General features: G+C 38.6%; 1 protein-coding gene across 1 annotated transcript in view; it reads right to left on the reverse strand.

The window, feature by feature from the left end:
• Positions 1–17,546, reverse strand: part of LOC117523633 (metal transporter CNNM4) — an 84,176-nt gene that overhangs the window by 29,390 nt on the left and 37,240 nt on the right. Inside the window, exons 2-4 of the mRNA XM_034185208.1 lie at positions 12,092–12,235; positions 3,465–3,602; positions 914–1,083 (exon numbers count right to left, since the gene is read on the reverse strand). Coding sequence (XP_034041099.1) covers positions 914–1,083; positions 3,465–3,602; positions 12,092–12,235 — 452 coding nt within the window. The remainder of the gene's footprint in view (positions 1–913; positions 1,084–3,464; positions 3,603–12,091; positions 12,236–17,546) is intronic.

Genomic DNA, 17,546 nt, shown 5'->3' on the forward strand with positions numbered 1-17,546 from the left:
TTACACTCTTCTATGACTCTCCCAAACTTGTTGGTCATTCTGAACATATTGTGTACCTTGGAAAATTTATAGCTGCTGCAGTTTAGAAAATACAGCTGTATTTGACGTAACACCCAGGGTACATGTACACTTTACACTTTTGCTGCTTTGCTGATGCACATGGTAAAAAAAAAAAAAGTTTTTCACAACCTCCCCATCCATATGGAAGTGGAGTCTGGATTTGCCTAAGATCAAAGTTATCAAAGGTCAGTCAGTGGGGTCAGGGCCATTGGGGTAAAAGGTTCAAATTCAAATTTTTCCACTCCAATTTACAACAAAAATGGAACACATTTCAATGTGGGTTTTGGAACTAGGAATTGCCCGGTAAGGACAAATTTGACAAAGGTCAGTCACTGGGGTTTAGGTAATTGGATCAACGGTCAGGTTTTTCCACTACACTTTGTACTTAGCATGTATACAGAGGTAGGTTCCAGAATTGCCAGCCAAGGCAAAATTTGTCAAAGGTCAATCACTGGGTCCAAAGTCATGTCTGCCTGTGTGTTTTTCAGCCTCCTCATTTGGCTGTTTTGCTGATTCCATCCAAACTTAGTATGTCAGTGAAGGTTAATTTTGAAATTGCCCCTATAAATTTGGCAAAGGTCAAGATCAAGGAATTTGATTTTTGACCAAATGTGGCAATACTTAGATGGATTCCAGAACTGCCCTGGCAAGGTCAGCCGGAGATCAATCATTTGGCTGAAGATCATCATCCTTGAGGTCAACTGTCAGAGTGCCGTAGCCCTTAATGTCTACATGTCCATGGGTACTATTACTTACTTATTTCAAATCTCAGGAACTGCTATAAGCAAAATAAACTTCACAGGAACCAACTGGTTGCATTTTAATTGTAAAGTTTCAGCACAGACTAATTTACCTGCAGGATGAGAACAAAGTAGTCGACAGGTTTGTTTCTCTGGTAGAGATAGTGATGAGCGGCGTGTTTGTTGCGGGGGTTGAACTTGAGTTCCTGCACGACACTGGGATGTTTGATGAGACACAGCAAGATTTTTTCTGACAGGTGGCATGACCTGAATGGCTCAACCTCTACAAGATCAAAACACAGGTAACAGCATTGTCACTACATGGGGAATTAACATGCATCAATTTTCCTCAGCATTTAGTCCATCCTTTTACCAAAGCCTCGTCTAACTTTATATGCTGTGGATTTTGGGATTAAACCCCTTATGAAATATTCCTCACAGTGTGATGGCAGACTTTAGACAAACATATACTCAACAAAAATATAAACGCAACACTTTTGGTTTTGCTCACATTTTGTATGAGATGAACTCAAAGATCTAAAACTTTTTCCACATACACAATATCACCATTTCTCTCAAATATTGTTCACAAACCAGTCTAAATCTGTGATAGTGAGCACTTCTCCTTTGCTGAGATAATCCATCCCACCTCACAGGTGTGCCATACCAAGATGCTGATTAGACACCATGATTAGTGCACAGGTGTGCCTTAGACTGCTCACAATAAAAGGCCACTCTGAAAGGTGCAGTTTTATCACACAGCACAATGCCACAGATGTCGCAAGATTTGAGGGAGCGTGCAGTTGGCATGCTGACAGCAGGAATGTCAACCAGAGCTGTTGCTCGTGTATTGAATGTTTATTTCTCTACCATAAGCCGTCTCCAAAGGCGTTTCAGAGAATTTGGCAGTACATCCAACCAGCCTCACAACCGCAGACCACGTGTAACCACACCAGCCCAGGACCTCCACATCCAGCATGTTCACCTCCAAGATCGTCTGAGACCAGCCACTCGGACAGCTGCTGAAACAATCTGTTTGCATAACCAAAGAATTTCTGCACAAACTGTCAGAAACTGTCTCAGGGAAGCTCATCTGCATGCTCGTCGTCCTCATCGGGGTCTCGACCTGAGTCCAGTTCGTTGTTGTAACCGACTTGAGTGGGCAAATGCTCACATTCGCTGGTGTTTGGAACGTTGGAGAGGTGTTCTCTTCACGGATGATGCGAAGGAGATGTGTTGCACTGCATGAGGCAAATGGTGGTCACACCAGATACTGACTGGTATCCCCCCCAATAAAACAAAACTGCACCTTTCAGAGTGGCCTTTTATTGTGGACAGTCTAAGGCACACCTGTGCACTAATCATGGTGTCTAATCAGCATCTTGATATGGCACACCTGTGAGGTGGGATGGATTATCTCAGCAAAGGAGAAGTGCTCACTATCATAGATTTAGACTGGTTTGTGAACAATATTTGAGGGAAATGGTGATATTGTGTATGTGGAAAAGTTTTAGATCTTTGAGTTCATCTCATACAAAATGGGAGCAAAACCAAAAGTGTTGCGTTTATATTTTTGTTGAGTATACTTTGAGTCAAATAAAACAATTGTGTAAAAAAGAAAGAGAGAAATAACAATAATTCACTTGAAATGTTCAAAATAATAGCTTTAAAATGATTTACTGTTTTTAATATTACCTGAAAAAAATTTATTCTTTCCAAATGTTCAGAACAACAAATGAAACGAAACAATTATTTTTTGTCTTCCCCCCCTCCCATAGTTTTTGAAGGGGGTGGGGGGGCACTGTGATACCCACCCAAGCATGAATTCCTGGCTACTCCATCCTCACTTAGACACAAAGTAAAATCATCTTCATTATACACTCAAAAAATGGCTCACTGGATGAACTCAATTCAATTATGTGCAGGATTTCCATCTAATATATGTAGCTCCAACTCAAATAAAACACATCTATGCAAGATGATGTAATATAATTTAGATGGGACTACATATATTTATTAGGTGTAATCCAATCAAATGAGTCAGTTTTTTGAGTGTATGACTCAAACAAATGACTCATTGGATGAACTCAATTATGTGCAGGATTTCCATCTAATAAATATATGTAGCTCCAACTCAAAACACATCTATGCAAGACAATGTAATATAATGTAGTTGGGACTACATATATTTATTAGGTGTAATCCAATCAAATGAGTCAGTTTTGTGAGTGTATGACTCAAACAAATGACTCATTGGATGAACTCAATTATGTGCAGGATTTCCATCTAATAAATATATGTAGCTCCAACTCAAATAAAACACATCTATGCAAGACAATGTAATATAATGTAGTAGGGACTACATATATTTATTAGGTGTAATCCAATCAAATGAGTCAGTTTTTTGAGTGTATCACTCAAACAAATGACTCATTGGATGAACTCAATTATGTGCAGGATTTCCATCTAATAAATATATGTAGTCCCGACTAAATTAAATTATCTTGCATGGATGCACTTTATTTGAATTGGGGCTACATACATTTATTAGATGGAAATCCTGCTTATAATTTGAATTGTGCATATCCAATGCATCAGTTTTTTGAGTGTATAATTCACAGGTAACACAGTGCGGACATGTGCACACACACACAGACAGTCTACCTGTGGCTAAGAAGCGATGTGTTGCCAGCAGCAGCTGAGGGGAAATCTTCACATTTAGTTCATTTTCTGCCAATTTGAAGATGGAGAAATCCTGCTTCCTGTCCTGGTTGGACACTCGTCTTTTAGTGCGGTTATCGGCTAGCAGCGTGCACAGAGAGACAGGAAGCACATGTTGCAAATAATGTCTCATACTTGATGCACATGGAGAATTTGTTGGTCTTTATTGAATTTCTCTTAGTCTCAGTAGATGCACCATGAGCACTGTCTTCATTGTTTGATGCAGCTTTTTAAAGTTGGATGCATAAATATTTCTACTGCAGCATATTGAAGCTAAAACCAAATCATGAATATGTCAAATCCACACTGTCAGTTTGTGAGTTTTAGTGTCTTTGCATCCAAAGCAATTGTCCGCCTTTTTAAAGGCACCAAAAGTGGCATGATAAAATTAACATGATCATTAAATTCTCTCTTTTTTTTAATACTTGACTCCAAATCCTTCTTAATCTTGTGGTTTATTGTTGACTTTAAAACAGGCTGAAGTCAATTATTTATTCTTGATGCTGACACAGACTCCTGGGGAGTGTTCTTGTTCTGGCCTGCTTCCCACCCAAATATCACACGGCCACTATTTGTTGTGCTAAAATCACAACAAACAGAATTTTCAGTTTTGCAAATGCTTTTTTTTTTTTTTTGAAATGAAAAAAAATGACATTCACAAATAAATAAACCAACCAACCAGTGATGAGCGGAGGCTCATTTTCCCATAATGCCTTTTGGCATCAGTGTGTTTTAATGTTCCATCCTTAAAAATGATGGAGTTGACATTAATGTAGATAAACTAACCAGATTGATTTGGTTTAGAAATCATTACCATAAGGCAAACCTGCTTTTGCTGTTCATGACTTCTGCCACATGTCTGGGACACTGTATGTTGAATGTAATTTGCTTTTTTTCATAGCAGCCTGGTAGCCACGTCCCAAATGTTTTTGACCATTCGGCTTTACTAACTATGCCAGCAAAAAAAAAAAAAAGTTAGCAGAACTAAATTTAGCGGAAGCTAATCAGTCCTCTGATGGTTTTTGAAGTTAGCTGAAAAGCTAATCCACTAATAAAAAAGTTAGCTTCGCTAATTAGCGGAACTGTAGACAGTAGAATGTGGTCAGTGAAAATGGGCATTAATCAAACTTTGAACCAAAGTTAGCTTGTCAGTCGAGCTTTGCTTGTTTTGGGTTTTGACAACTGTGGTATGGGGGCATGCTCAGGCTTCATCCATCTTGTCACACTTTTCTTGCCCACACTCATTTATAGGTTGTGTGGGAGTTTGGTGGTGTCACGCACTTCCATGATAGTGACATTTGGACAAGCTCCAAAACCACTCATCAGGAAACCTATGGGTGATGTCACAGAGTTTGTCTATATATATAAAATGTGGCTTGTCTTTCAAGCTCTTAATGTCGTGCTTCTCTGTCACTTGCAACTCTTTGATCTCCAGTTAAAAGCAACAAATTCCAAGTGCTTATGCAAATATGTTTCAACCTAAATATATTGCATGATAATAAAATGCACCTATTTCTGATCATTTTTCAATGTGCAGTGTTGCGTGCACACTGAATGATAAAAGACCGCTGCAGATGCAACTGAGTATTAAATACATTACAACTCCAGCAGGAGAAGCTGATGATACAAACACCGACAGTTGTCTGCAGAGATCAGCTGTATACATACACACACACACACACACAGACAGCTCTGAATGTGGTATCCGTAATTAAATTTTTTGCAAGCTTCAAATTTTAATGATGCTCCAGTCTGCTTTGATCAGGACCAATTAAGCAAAAAGGAACTTGTACGAGTTATTTTTAATCAACGGTGGCTTTCAAATGTGTGTGCGAGGACAGCGATTGGATTTAGACTGTCTGTCTGCAAAGAGGCTTTCCACACAATTACAGATAAGAGGATTATGGTGATTATGTGTGAGACTGGGTCATATTATTTAATTATGTATCATTCAAGAGGTGGGAACAACATGTGGCATTCTGGGAGAGAAGGCGGGATCAATAGTTTAATGAGACAACAACAAAGGAGACAGACAGTATACGGCAATGTACTATTCATAAAGGTCTACTGCGAATATACCAAAAATAATTACTGCTTCCATGCTGTTAAAGTGAACAGAACTAAAACTGCTGCAGAAAACTGAGAAACACTGTGGCCGTTACACAATACTATTGCTTTATTTATTTTTGTTTTGTTTGTACAGCCAATTAGTGGTTAGCACTGTTGCCTCACAGCAAGAAGGTCATGGGATCGATTCCCACCTGTGACCTTTGTGTGTGGAGTTTGCGTGGATCCCCTCCAGGTGCTCCGGCTTCCTCCCACATACAAAGACATGCAGGTTAGGTGGATTGGAAACTTTAAATTGTGCGCAGGTGTGAGTTCAGGCATGAATGTGTTTGTCTGGCTATACGTGGCCGTGTGACAGACTAGCATCCTGTTCACCCGTGACCCTTTAATTGGAGTAAGCAGTTGAAGATGAATGAGTATAGCCAAAGCTGACGGTCACCCCACTGAGTTTGGTCTGCTTCAAGTTTCTTCCTACAATCAAAAACACCTGAAGGAGTTTTTTTCTTACCACTGTCAAGGTGCTTTTCAGGGTTATGGTTAAGATTTAAACTTTACTCATGTCTAGGACTTTTGGATGACTTATCTTGTTATTTGGCACAGTGTAAATTAAGTAAATTGAATAGAATTGTGGTACTTTGCACTTTGAGTATAATTCTTAGAGTGGATTTGTACTGTTTATCTCCCCGGTATGAAATACAGGGGGATATTGCGATCAGCATGTCCGTCCGTCTGTCTGTTTTTGCTTGGTAGTAGGATATCTCAAGCACCAATTGACCAATTTCATTCATATTTAGGGTGTACTTGGGTGATCCCTGACACCAGTCTATTACGGTGACCTTGTGGTCAAAGTCAAGGTCCCAGTTAGATATTCAAGATGTTGTCATTGCTACCCTTATTAGCACGAGATCCCTTAACACCACTCGATTACGGTGACCTTAGGGTCAATTTCAAGGTCACAACGCAATATTCAAGATATTGTCATTGCCACCTTTGCTAGCGCGATATCTAAAGAACCAGTTGACAAATTTAATTCATATTTAGCTTAAGGGTGTGCTTGAATGATCTCCCGAAACCACTCAATTAGGGATTTGTGAGGCACGAGGGGATATGTCATCTCCTGATGACTCTTGTTATACATTGTCACAACTTTCTGCATGTACAGCTTTGGACATCTCCTATAAACCTTTCAAAATGACATGCATTACAGTGTTAGCCTCATAAACCAGAAGTCTAAATGTTTATAGCATTTCTTTATAGAATTGCCACAAACTGGTTGTTGATGTCAGTATGAACACGAATGTAAACATACTAGAACTATATATTTAGCATGTACCCACTACATCACTGAATGGTCTTCTGGGCTCTCCCTAAGCAATGGAATAAAGACACTGCTTCATCATGCTACGATGTCAGTACCATCGTGCCAGTTTTCAAATTTAGTGTTCCCTCTCTGTTTTCCTGGGTAATTTTGCTTAAATTTACCATAATTTTCCTCTGCAGCATTGTTTTCCTGTGAAATTTCATGAAGCCGCATCATCTCGTGATGTTTCAATGTGTCATAGACCCATCTCCTGCCCATCTCATTAATCTCAGACCCAGCCACAAGACATCATATAGCAACAAGAATTTTTTTTTTTTTTTTTAAATAATTTGATTTTTTTCACTGAGTGTATCAGTGTCTACCCCTCATAATGGATGATAACAGAATGCTGAAGAAATGAAGAATGGCTGTGGAAAACACTGGCGTGAATAAAAGGGCCATTTTGACGATAATAAAAAACTGCAAAAAAGACTTTCAGCTTTTTAAATGTTTTTTTTTTTCTTGTTGTTGGAGAAGCAGCAGCATCCTCCGGCTCAAGCTGAGAAGTGCAACCTGAGTAGACAAACACTGAGGGACTTCTTTAAAAACACCTCCACCCTGCGTTTATTCTTCTAAAAAGAAGTCTTATGTGGATAACAGTTTCCAGTTGCGATGATAAATCTGGCTGAAAGGACGCAACAGCTCAGATTTTAAAAGACTTCATATTTACTCTGTGTGCTGCTTTGTGAACTTCTCGCTTCTGCTGATACACTGATTAGCTCTATACACCAGTTATGCACATGCTCCACATCTTCTCCACCTTTTGTGAGAGTGTTACAGCCCCACATACAGGCCTGGCATATACAACCCCTGGCAATAATTATGGAATCAACGGCCTCGGCGGATGTTCATTCAGTTGTTTAATTTTGTAGAAAAAAAGCAGATCACAGACATGACACAAAACTAAAGTCATTTCAAATGGCAACTTTCTGGCTTTAAGAAACACTATAAGAATTTAGGGAAAAAAAATTGTGGCAGTCAGTAACGGTTACTTTTTTAGACCAAGCAGAGGAAAAAAATATGGAATCACTCAATTCTGAGGAATAAATTATGGAATCACCCTGTAAATTTTCATCCCCAAAACTAGCACCTGCATCAAATCAGATCTGCTTGTTAGTCTGCATCTAAAAAGGAGTGATCACACCTTGGAGAGCTGTTGCACCAAGTGGACTGACATGAATCATGGCTCCAACACGAGAGATGTCAATTGAAACAAAGGAGAGGATTATCAAACTCTTAAAAAAGGGTAAATCATCACGCAATGTTGCAAAAGATGTTGGTTGTTCACAGTCAGCTGTGTCTAAACTCTGGACCAAATACACACAACATGGGAATGTTGTTAATGGCAAACATACTGGTAGACCAAGGAAGACATCAAAGCGTCAAGAGAGAAAACTTAAAGCAATATGTCTCAAAAATCGAAAATGCACAACAAAACAAATGAGGAACGAATGGGAGGAAACTGGAGTCAACGTCTGTGACCGAACTGTAAGAAACCGCCTAAAGAAAATGGGATTTACATACAGAAAAGCTAAACGAAAGCCATCATTAACACCTAAACAGAAAAAAACAAGGTTACAATGGGCTAAGGAAAAGCAATCGTGGACTGTGGATGACGATGAAAGTCATATTCAGTGATGAATCTCGAATCTGCATTGGGCAAGGTGATGATGCTGGAACTTTTGTTTGTGCCGTTCCAATGAGATTTATAAAGATGACTGCCTGAAGAGAACATGTAAATTTCCACAGTCATTGATGATATGGGGCTGCATGTCAGGTAAAGGCACTGGGGAGATGGCTGTCATTACATCATCAATAAATGCACACGTTTACGTTGATATTTTGGACACTTTTCTCATCCCATCAATTGAAAGGATGTTTGGGGATGATGAAATCATTTTTCAAGATGATAATGCATCTTGCCATAGAGCAAAAACTGTGAAAACATTCCTTGCAAAAGACACATAGGGTCAATGTCATGGCCTGCAAATAGTCCGGATCTTAATCCAATTGAAAATCTTTGGTGGAAGTTGAAGAAAATGGTCCATGACAAGGCTCCAACCTGCAAAGCTGATCTGGCAACAGCAATCAGAGAAAGTTGGAGCCAGACTGATGAAGAGTATTGTTTGTCACTCATTAAGTCCATGCCTCAGAGACTGCAAGCTGTTATAAAAGCCAGAGGTGGTGCAACAAAATACTAGTGATGTGTTGGAGCGTTCTTTTGTTTTTCATGATTCCATAATTTTTTCCTCAGAATTGAGTGATTCCATATTTTTTTTTTTCCCCTCTGCTTGGTCTAAAAAAGTAACCGTTACTTACTGCCACAATTTTTTTTTCCTGATTTCTTATAGTGTTTCTTAAAGCCAGAAAGTTGTCATTTGAAATGACTTTAGTTTTGTGTCATGTCTGTGATCTGCTTTTTTCTACAAAATTAAACAACTGAATGAACATCCTCCGAGGCCGGTGATTCCATAATTTTTGCCAGGGGTTGTATACAACACTGTTTTCAGTGGATTCATGTCTACGCAGATATTTATTGAAACAGTGCCATGTTCACAGAACACTTTTATATATAAATGAAATTTACTTACTTACTTACTTTTCAAAAACAACAAAAAAAGATTGTATTCATTTCTGTGTGGATAAGGCCTTAGTTTGTAATATTGGGTAAGATGTAAAATTGAAGTTGAAAGGCCCTGTCACACCTTGATGATTTAGCCAGTGTATGCCATTCATATTAAAAACGCTGGCATAAGTCCATTAAGTTAAGGGTAAGTTTTTTTGTTTGTTTGTTTGTTTGTTTGTTTTTTAATAAGTTAAGAGTACTCTGAAACATGCTGAAGCTAGCTAGCTGATGCATGTCCTAATAAGCTAAGATCCTCAAAAAATTTTGGGGATGCTGAAATTTTTCAACGCATGCCAGTGTGTGACTCATACGTCCCACACATGCGGGACATAAGTTGTAGATAAGTTATGTGATTGTTGGCACACGTTTTTTGTAATTTACTCATAAGTCTATATACATCCATTAATGCTGGCCACTGATTGGCTGAAAACTGCAGTCCACATGCAGATCGACTGTTCATTCACACACGGAGTAAATCTGACCTGTTCACTTCAGTCCAGTTCACCATCATAGACGGACATGAATCCACATAAAGCTCCTGATTTTTGAAAATGACATCTGAAAATACTTTAATTCGTGGCTCGAAATGCAGCTTTTTAAAGCAAGTCCCTCTGTGGTTTTTCTGCTCCAGGTGCGTTTCTCATGCCGGTGTTGCGCACTGATCACACAGAATTGTTGTGATGATTTAAACTTTTAAAGCACCGTCGCTGTGGTGTGATCATCAGACAATCTGATCGATCGATCAGAGTCGCTGTCGGTGTGTTCATCAGATGACCTGCTCAATCAGGTGTGGTCACGCCTGATTAATGCGCTGTTTAAACATTTAAAGCACCATCGCTGTCGGTGATCACCACACCAACAGATCACACAGCATTTCATTCAGGTCTGATCACACCTGATCTCGGTCGACTGGTGCTTTAAAAGCATAAATCATCACAGCGTTTCATTATTGAGGTCTGTGATGACCTGATCAGCAGATCTGAAAGCAACTGCGTGGCGCTTTAAATGTTTAAAGAATCACAGCACCCCATTCATTCACGGCAGCGTTTACCACAGCCAATCCACTCATCAGCATTCTATACACAATGAAAATGGTCCACCAAGATAAAATATGAAGAAAAAAAAAACTGAAATAATGTTAAATTGCTCGGTTTCTGACCCGCACCAACAGTGCAATACCAACCCAAACCACTGGGTGGAAACAAGGCTGTCGGCATACACTGGGTAATCATCAAGGTGTGACAGCTGCATTAATTTATTCGACGTACGCGAACATGCACCAGCGTTTTTGATACAGCCGGCATACGCAGGCTAAATCGTCAAGGTGTGAGGCCTCTAGTCTATCACATATACGGACAGAGAAACTCAAACCTATGGTTAATTTAAAGTTTCCACTTCACCTAACCCACATGTCTTTCGGAAGTGGGAGGCAACTGTAAATGAGAAAGTGTTCTCAATTGACTTACCTGGTAAAATATTGACTAAATAAAATAAATAAATAAATAAATAAAAAACAACTGGAGCACCCACAGGGAACCCACATAAACATGAGAAAAACATGCACAGTCCACACAAGGACCAGGTTGGGCTCGAACCTGGGACCTTCTTGCTGTGAGGCTACAGTGCTAACCATTAAGCCAATGTGCTGCCCCTTTGTTCATACAGTTATTTATTTATTTTGCTTTCAGCTTAGTAGAGAGCCAAATTAATATTTGGTACAAGATCTACACCCTTTTCCCTTCATGACACAACTCCAGTTGTTCTATCTTTTGTTTATTTGTTTGATGCATACGATGTCAAACTTGCGACAAATCTCACACAATATTCCCAACGATGAGCAGTTTTCTCTCTCTAAAATATTAAAATTACAATGAGTTGTTGCCTAGCAACAGGCCACGAGAAACTATAATATCGACAGATCGTCAATGAAATTCTTATACTTTACACTATATTCACCATTTAGCAGTTAGGAAGAAAAAAAAAATATATATATATATATATATATATATATATATATATAGGAAACATACCAAACAGCTACGTTGAAGAAGTAATATTTAGCATTGTCATTGTCAATGTCATCAATCACCTAATTTTCCACAGACATCCTTGATTTGTTAGAAGATGTTATATGGCATGCACAGAATGCATGGTTAGCAGACGTACAGCAGTACAAGTCCAAATCATAGATAACATAAAGCATGACCCTAATTCTAACCCAAACCCTAACCTTAACCACAAATCCTATCTGCCTAAATTTCATCCTAACTGTACTTTTAAATGCATATGATAATAAATCAAAACTTTTTTAAACCTTCATCCCAACTCGACTACTTACTCTAACCCTGAGCTTAAGTGGAGTTTTATTGTACCACTGTTGAACTGTGGATTTCATGTAGTGAGCCTGCCATGTGGTATGGACACTGCAATTAGACCTGATTAAACAGGAGGCGTGAAACATATGAAGGACAGCAGAGTTGGTGATCCATGGTATAGATGTTTATGCATCATACATACTATAGAGGTCGGTCTCATCGACTATTTCAGACTTGATGATCTCTTCTATCACATCCTCCAGGGTGACAATGCCCATCACCTCATAGAATGGATCTCCACCACCCTCACTGTTGACCCTCTGCACAACTGCCAGGTGGGATTTTCCTGCAGAAAAGTTAAAAATTGAGGTTAATTTGTCTTCATAGCAAGCAGTGGACTATAATGACCAAACACAAGTCGGCAGCCTCTGACTCGCTCTGTGCATTCAAGAGCATTAAACTCTCACAGAGTCTATAAATATAACAGACGTCACTATGGCTGTGATTTCATATTTATTTTATTTTTAATAGCATATGAAGACAAGAAGAAAATAAGAGGCTCCATGTGGAGACAGTGTGACAGTTTGGAAGAAATGGCCATTACGTAAATGCAGACATTATGCAACCAGTCTTGGAAAGACTACATCTGCTGACAAAACTGCCCATGCTGCTGCCACTGCTGTGCAAATTCAAGTGCATGCACACACACACATCCGCATGCTACACATCCATGAGTAACCTGAACCCAGTAAACGTTTGGCTGAGCATCATTAAGCTGCCAGATACAATGACTCAACTTGCCAGCAGTAGCAATTCAGGAATGCGTAAACTGTTCAAATGTTAAGAGGAATTGGCCAAACTGAGGAATTGGCCAAATGGTTATCAACTCCGTGTTGATAACCATTTGTAAAATCCAGGCGGCTTTTGATGGCTTTCAGTGGAGTTAGTATCTGAGAAATTGTTTAACAGCAGGGCATGTTCCAACTTGTCCTTAAGGCTTCCAACAGAGGTGTTTTTCCAGTGGCGGCTTGTCGCGGCGGCTGCGAGCCAACGCTGCAATCCGTCCGCACGTCTTTCATTAAAAAAATCTCCTTTAACAGTGGAATATCCGGATAAAATGCTGAAACCGACTTCTTCTGAAACTTCTCTGTTCTCTCACGACGTCCTGGATCAATAGAGCTTGAAATGTGGAGGTTTTCAGCTTGAAACAGGCTGACGACGGCGCCTGGGAGTGCTGCGCGATGTCCCGCTCCGTGGGAAGTCCTTAAAGCGACAGTATCACCTCAAAATCTCTCATCAGCCATTAAAATTTTCACCGAAAACCAGCTGAATTTTTCGAACCGTGTCCACTTCGATGTGCCTCACAGGTTTTGAAAACATTTTGATCAAACAAAGCGCCAGTCTCTCAGCAACTTCTCAGACAAAGGAATTCCGACAAGGGGGCTGGACCACACCTCCCACAAGACGTGCTCACAGGCGAATGACGTCACCGACAGGCGTGGAAAAACTCACGCATGCGCACAAGGGTTCAAGCATGTCTGACGTAAAAACATATGAGTGAAATCCATATAGTTTTTGAAAAAAATAAAAAGGACCTATACTTTATTGACAGACCTCGTATATACTATATATATATATATATATATATATATATATTTTTTTTTAAACATTTTTGTTTCCGTATTTGTATGCATGTGAACGCAGCTTAATGAAAAGAACTTATGGCGTTGTGTTATAGTCTCAGTATATCGATATTAAATTGCGACATAATGACTTTAAAATAGACAGGCTCTTGTACAGTTCATTTTAGTATTCGAGAATTTATTTTTGTAGTTGGTGCAGTTGATGGTGAAGCACTGGCTGCCTTTTTTCCCCTCATTTCGCTTCTGTTTAACAGGTGCCTTAACTGGCTCAAGGCGCGCTCTCCACCCTTAGTAATGGCCGCTGTGCGGCACGCCGCTAGTCACATGACGTCCATTCCACGTCTCTATTTCCATGCTAGGGTCTTCAAATTGATAGGGAACATTCTTGGGACACAGACTTTGGACAAGTTCAAAGATGGCTTAAAAAGTCACATTCTGTACCTAATTTTATGGTATAACCTCACCGACGTTACTTCCTGGTGTCGCTAGGTGCTAACTTCACTTTGTTTTTTGCTAAAAATAACACCTTTCTCATATATTATGTAAAAGGTAGCGAGAAGTAAACACTTCTAAAACTGAAAACTCTGTTTTTGTAACCTGATCACACCTCTGGAAGGATTTACAAAACATTTAGCAAACATTAGCGTGGTGACGTCACTTCCTGGTTTCACAAGCTGCTAACTTCACTTCCTTTCTGGCTGGAAATGACACCTTTCTCGTATATTATGTAAAAGCTAGTGAGAAATAAACACTTATAAAATGGAAAATACTGTTTTTGGAACCTAATAACGCCTCTGAACTGATTTACATGACAAGTTGCAGACACTACCATGCACGCTAACTTCCGCTAACCACCTATGAAGTTTAAATTGTCTCATTAATACCTGCAAATGCACAGAAGGTGATCTTCAAATATTTCTTGATTTGCAAAACTTGCTAAATGCTCTACTCAAAAGTTCATACATGCGCACAAGCACGGCCTCCTGTAGATGCTGTTAAAATGTAAATACTGTTTGTTATTGACTGATTAATTGATAGAGGGTCTTTATTGAACATGTACAAATTGTACGTAAGACAATAGGATCTTAATAATGAATTAAACACCTGCAAATTATGAAGAACACAAAGCTCATACGGCTGAGGGTATTTTAGCATTGCGTTATACTTAAATCTTGATACATTTTAGAAAGAACAGTTGTGAATCGGGCAAATGTAATGGTAATTTTCAAGAATATCATCCATTAATTTGTCTTTTCTTTGATTATTTATTTATTGCTCTTGTATGTATATGTTAATATTAAATCACTACTGACACCTATATTATAATTTGTGATTTAAAAAAATCTAAAGATTTGTCTTTTGTCATTTATCATTAATTAAGCACCCAAACACTTCCTCCTTCTATGCATATAAATTGATTGTCAAACTGATTTTTAAGATGTTTGTTGCATGCCCTGTCATGTTTAGTTAAATACCACCCACATAATAATTTTCCTTTGGCAAGTAAAACTAGAAAAGGTGTTAGTTTATATGTATGCAACACATTATGATCAGCCATAGACAGCCTCAGGCACATTTTCAAACCTGTGGTGATGCAAAATTACATATTTTCAAACAAGAGTTGTGGATGGGAATATATATAAGTTATTTTCAGTCAATAATGATCTGTCAAACTGCATGTTTTTAATAAGCTTGGCAAACTGGCATCCCTAGGGCCAGATGATAGTTTATGGACTGCTGAATGCCATGTTGATGTCTCATTAAATACCAGTCAACATTGGGTGTGTTACATAAAATTACAAAATGTGTGAGCTCATATTTTAGACATTGTAGTAATTCATCATTTTCCTTGTCACATACTGTTGCACTTTATCAAAGCATTAATGTCAAAAGATATTTTCAGGAGTGAATGGTTGTGGATGGGGAAGTATGTTTTTTTTTATTATTTTTAAGAGTCACCCACTGCTACAGCAAGTCCATTAATATTAAGGATCTGACAATACTCGCTCACTCATCTTCAACCACTTATTCCAATTAATGGTCATGGGGGCTGGAGCCTATACTAGCAGTCACAGGGTGTGAGGCAGAGTACACGTTGGACAAGATGCCAGTCTGTTGCAGGGCCACATATAGACAAACACATTCACACCCGCACGCTCAACATGGATAAATTAAAGTTTCCAATCCACCTAACCTGCATGTCTTTGGATGTGGGAGGAAGCTGGAGTGTGGAGTTAAAAGTCTCACTAATACCTAAAGAGGGTGATCTACAAATCATCCTTGATTTGCATAAATTAAACCATGAGTGAAACTCCAGAAAAAAATGCATGGCTTCATTGGCTCAAACAAAACTAATTTTGCACAGTTTATCGACATTAACGGCAACTCTGGAATTTTAACAAAGTCAAAATATTGCACATATGTTTTAAAGTAAGGTGCTAATTCTGAAGATTTGTGTGTTAACAGGCACATGCGCCAAAAGGCATTATGGTAAGTGATATTTTCTGAGTCTCGTCTCATCACATGAATACCGACCCGCTGAGCAGTTTTACACTCAGAATGCATAACTGAGGAAAACTATGAATGTGTGTGATCAGTGATCCACAAATGCTGAATCACACTTCACAAACAAAATTTTCAGTTTTGTGAATGCCTTTTTTTTACAAATGAAAAAATGACATATTTACAAATTCATATTTATTTTTAACAACCAACATACAAGTTACAAATTGGAAATTTGTGTTTGTGGATTGCAAAACGTGTGCAAATCAAGGACTATGCGTAGATCTCCCTCTGTGTATTTGCAGGTATTAATGAGACAAATTTATCTATACTGGAGTACCTGGAGGGAACCCACACAGACATGGGGAGAACATGCAAACTACACACAGATCAATCAATCAACAACTTTATTAATCCCACAAGGGGCAATTTCATTTGAGCAGTCCGTTAAAAAAAAACACAATAACATAACAATATATAACAACAATAAAACAAATAAAAACAGAGTTGAGTTAAAATGAATAGCAAGAATAAATGAATAAATAAAAACATGGCAGACCTATGGAGCATTTAAAAGTCTAATCACCGAAGGAATAAACGACTTTAAAAACCAATTGGTTCTACACACCGGGGAAGCATAACAGCATCCTGAAGGAAGCAGAGAAAACTCTCCTAAAAGAACATGACCTGACAAGGACAAGATGGTTTCAGCCTTTCCGGAGGATCTGTTGATTACAAAAAGAGTGTAAGTCTCTTTGTTTCACTCCGATAATCTTTGAACAGATTTTAACAATGTTGTTCAGGTTGTTTCTGTCTTTCACTGAGAGGTTGTGAAACCAGCAGATAAATGAAAAACACATAAGACTCTCAATAAAAGACTGATAAAACGACAAAGGACGGCAGGACTGACGAAAAAGAAATTCAGTTTACAGAGAAGATAAAGTCTCTGCTGTCCTCGCTTCATAATGGTGTCCGTGTTCACATCAAATTTCAGCTTGTCATCAAAAATAGTCCCCAAATACTTATATGATGTGACAAGTTCCACTTTTTCATTGTGTATAATACACTCCTTGGCCACATCCCTGTCAATGATCATTTCTTTAGTTTTGGACACATTTAACTCCAAAAAGTTATCACACCAACAAATGAAATCTGATCATTTTTTTCTGATTAAACAGAAAAGCCTCAGGTAGGAATCGATCCCATGACCTTCTTGCTGTGAGGCAACAGTAGTAACCACTAAGCACTCCCCTGACAATACTATATATTAAAATAATATATGAATTATTTCCTTTTAAAAATGTTGCAGACATAAGCATTTCAGAAAATTCCAACAGAACTTTTAAATATAACGCAATGCTAAAATGCCCTCGGCCTTATGAGCATGCAGTGAAAGCGTGTGTAGAACGAATGTGAACTTTTGACTCCTTAGAATAGATCAAGGTTATCCATCTTTGAACTTTTCCAAAGTTTAAGAATTTGAAGACCCTGGCAGTAATAGGATTGGACTTG

This window comes from Thalassophryne amazonica, chromosome 13 (assembly GCF_902500255.1).
Source record: "Thalassophryne amazonica chromosome 13, fThaAma1.1, whole genome shotgun sequence".
Taxonomy (NCBI): Eukaryota; Metazoa; Chordata; class Actinopteri; order Batrachoidiformes; family Batrachoididae; genus Thalassophryne; species Thalassophryne amazonica.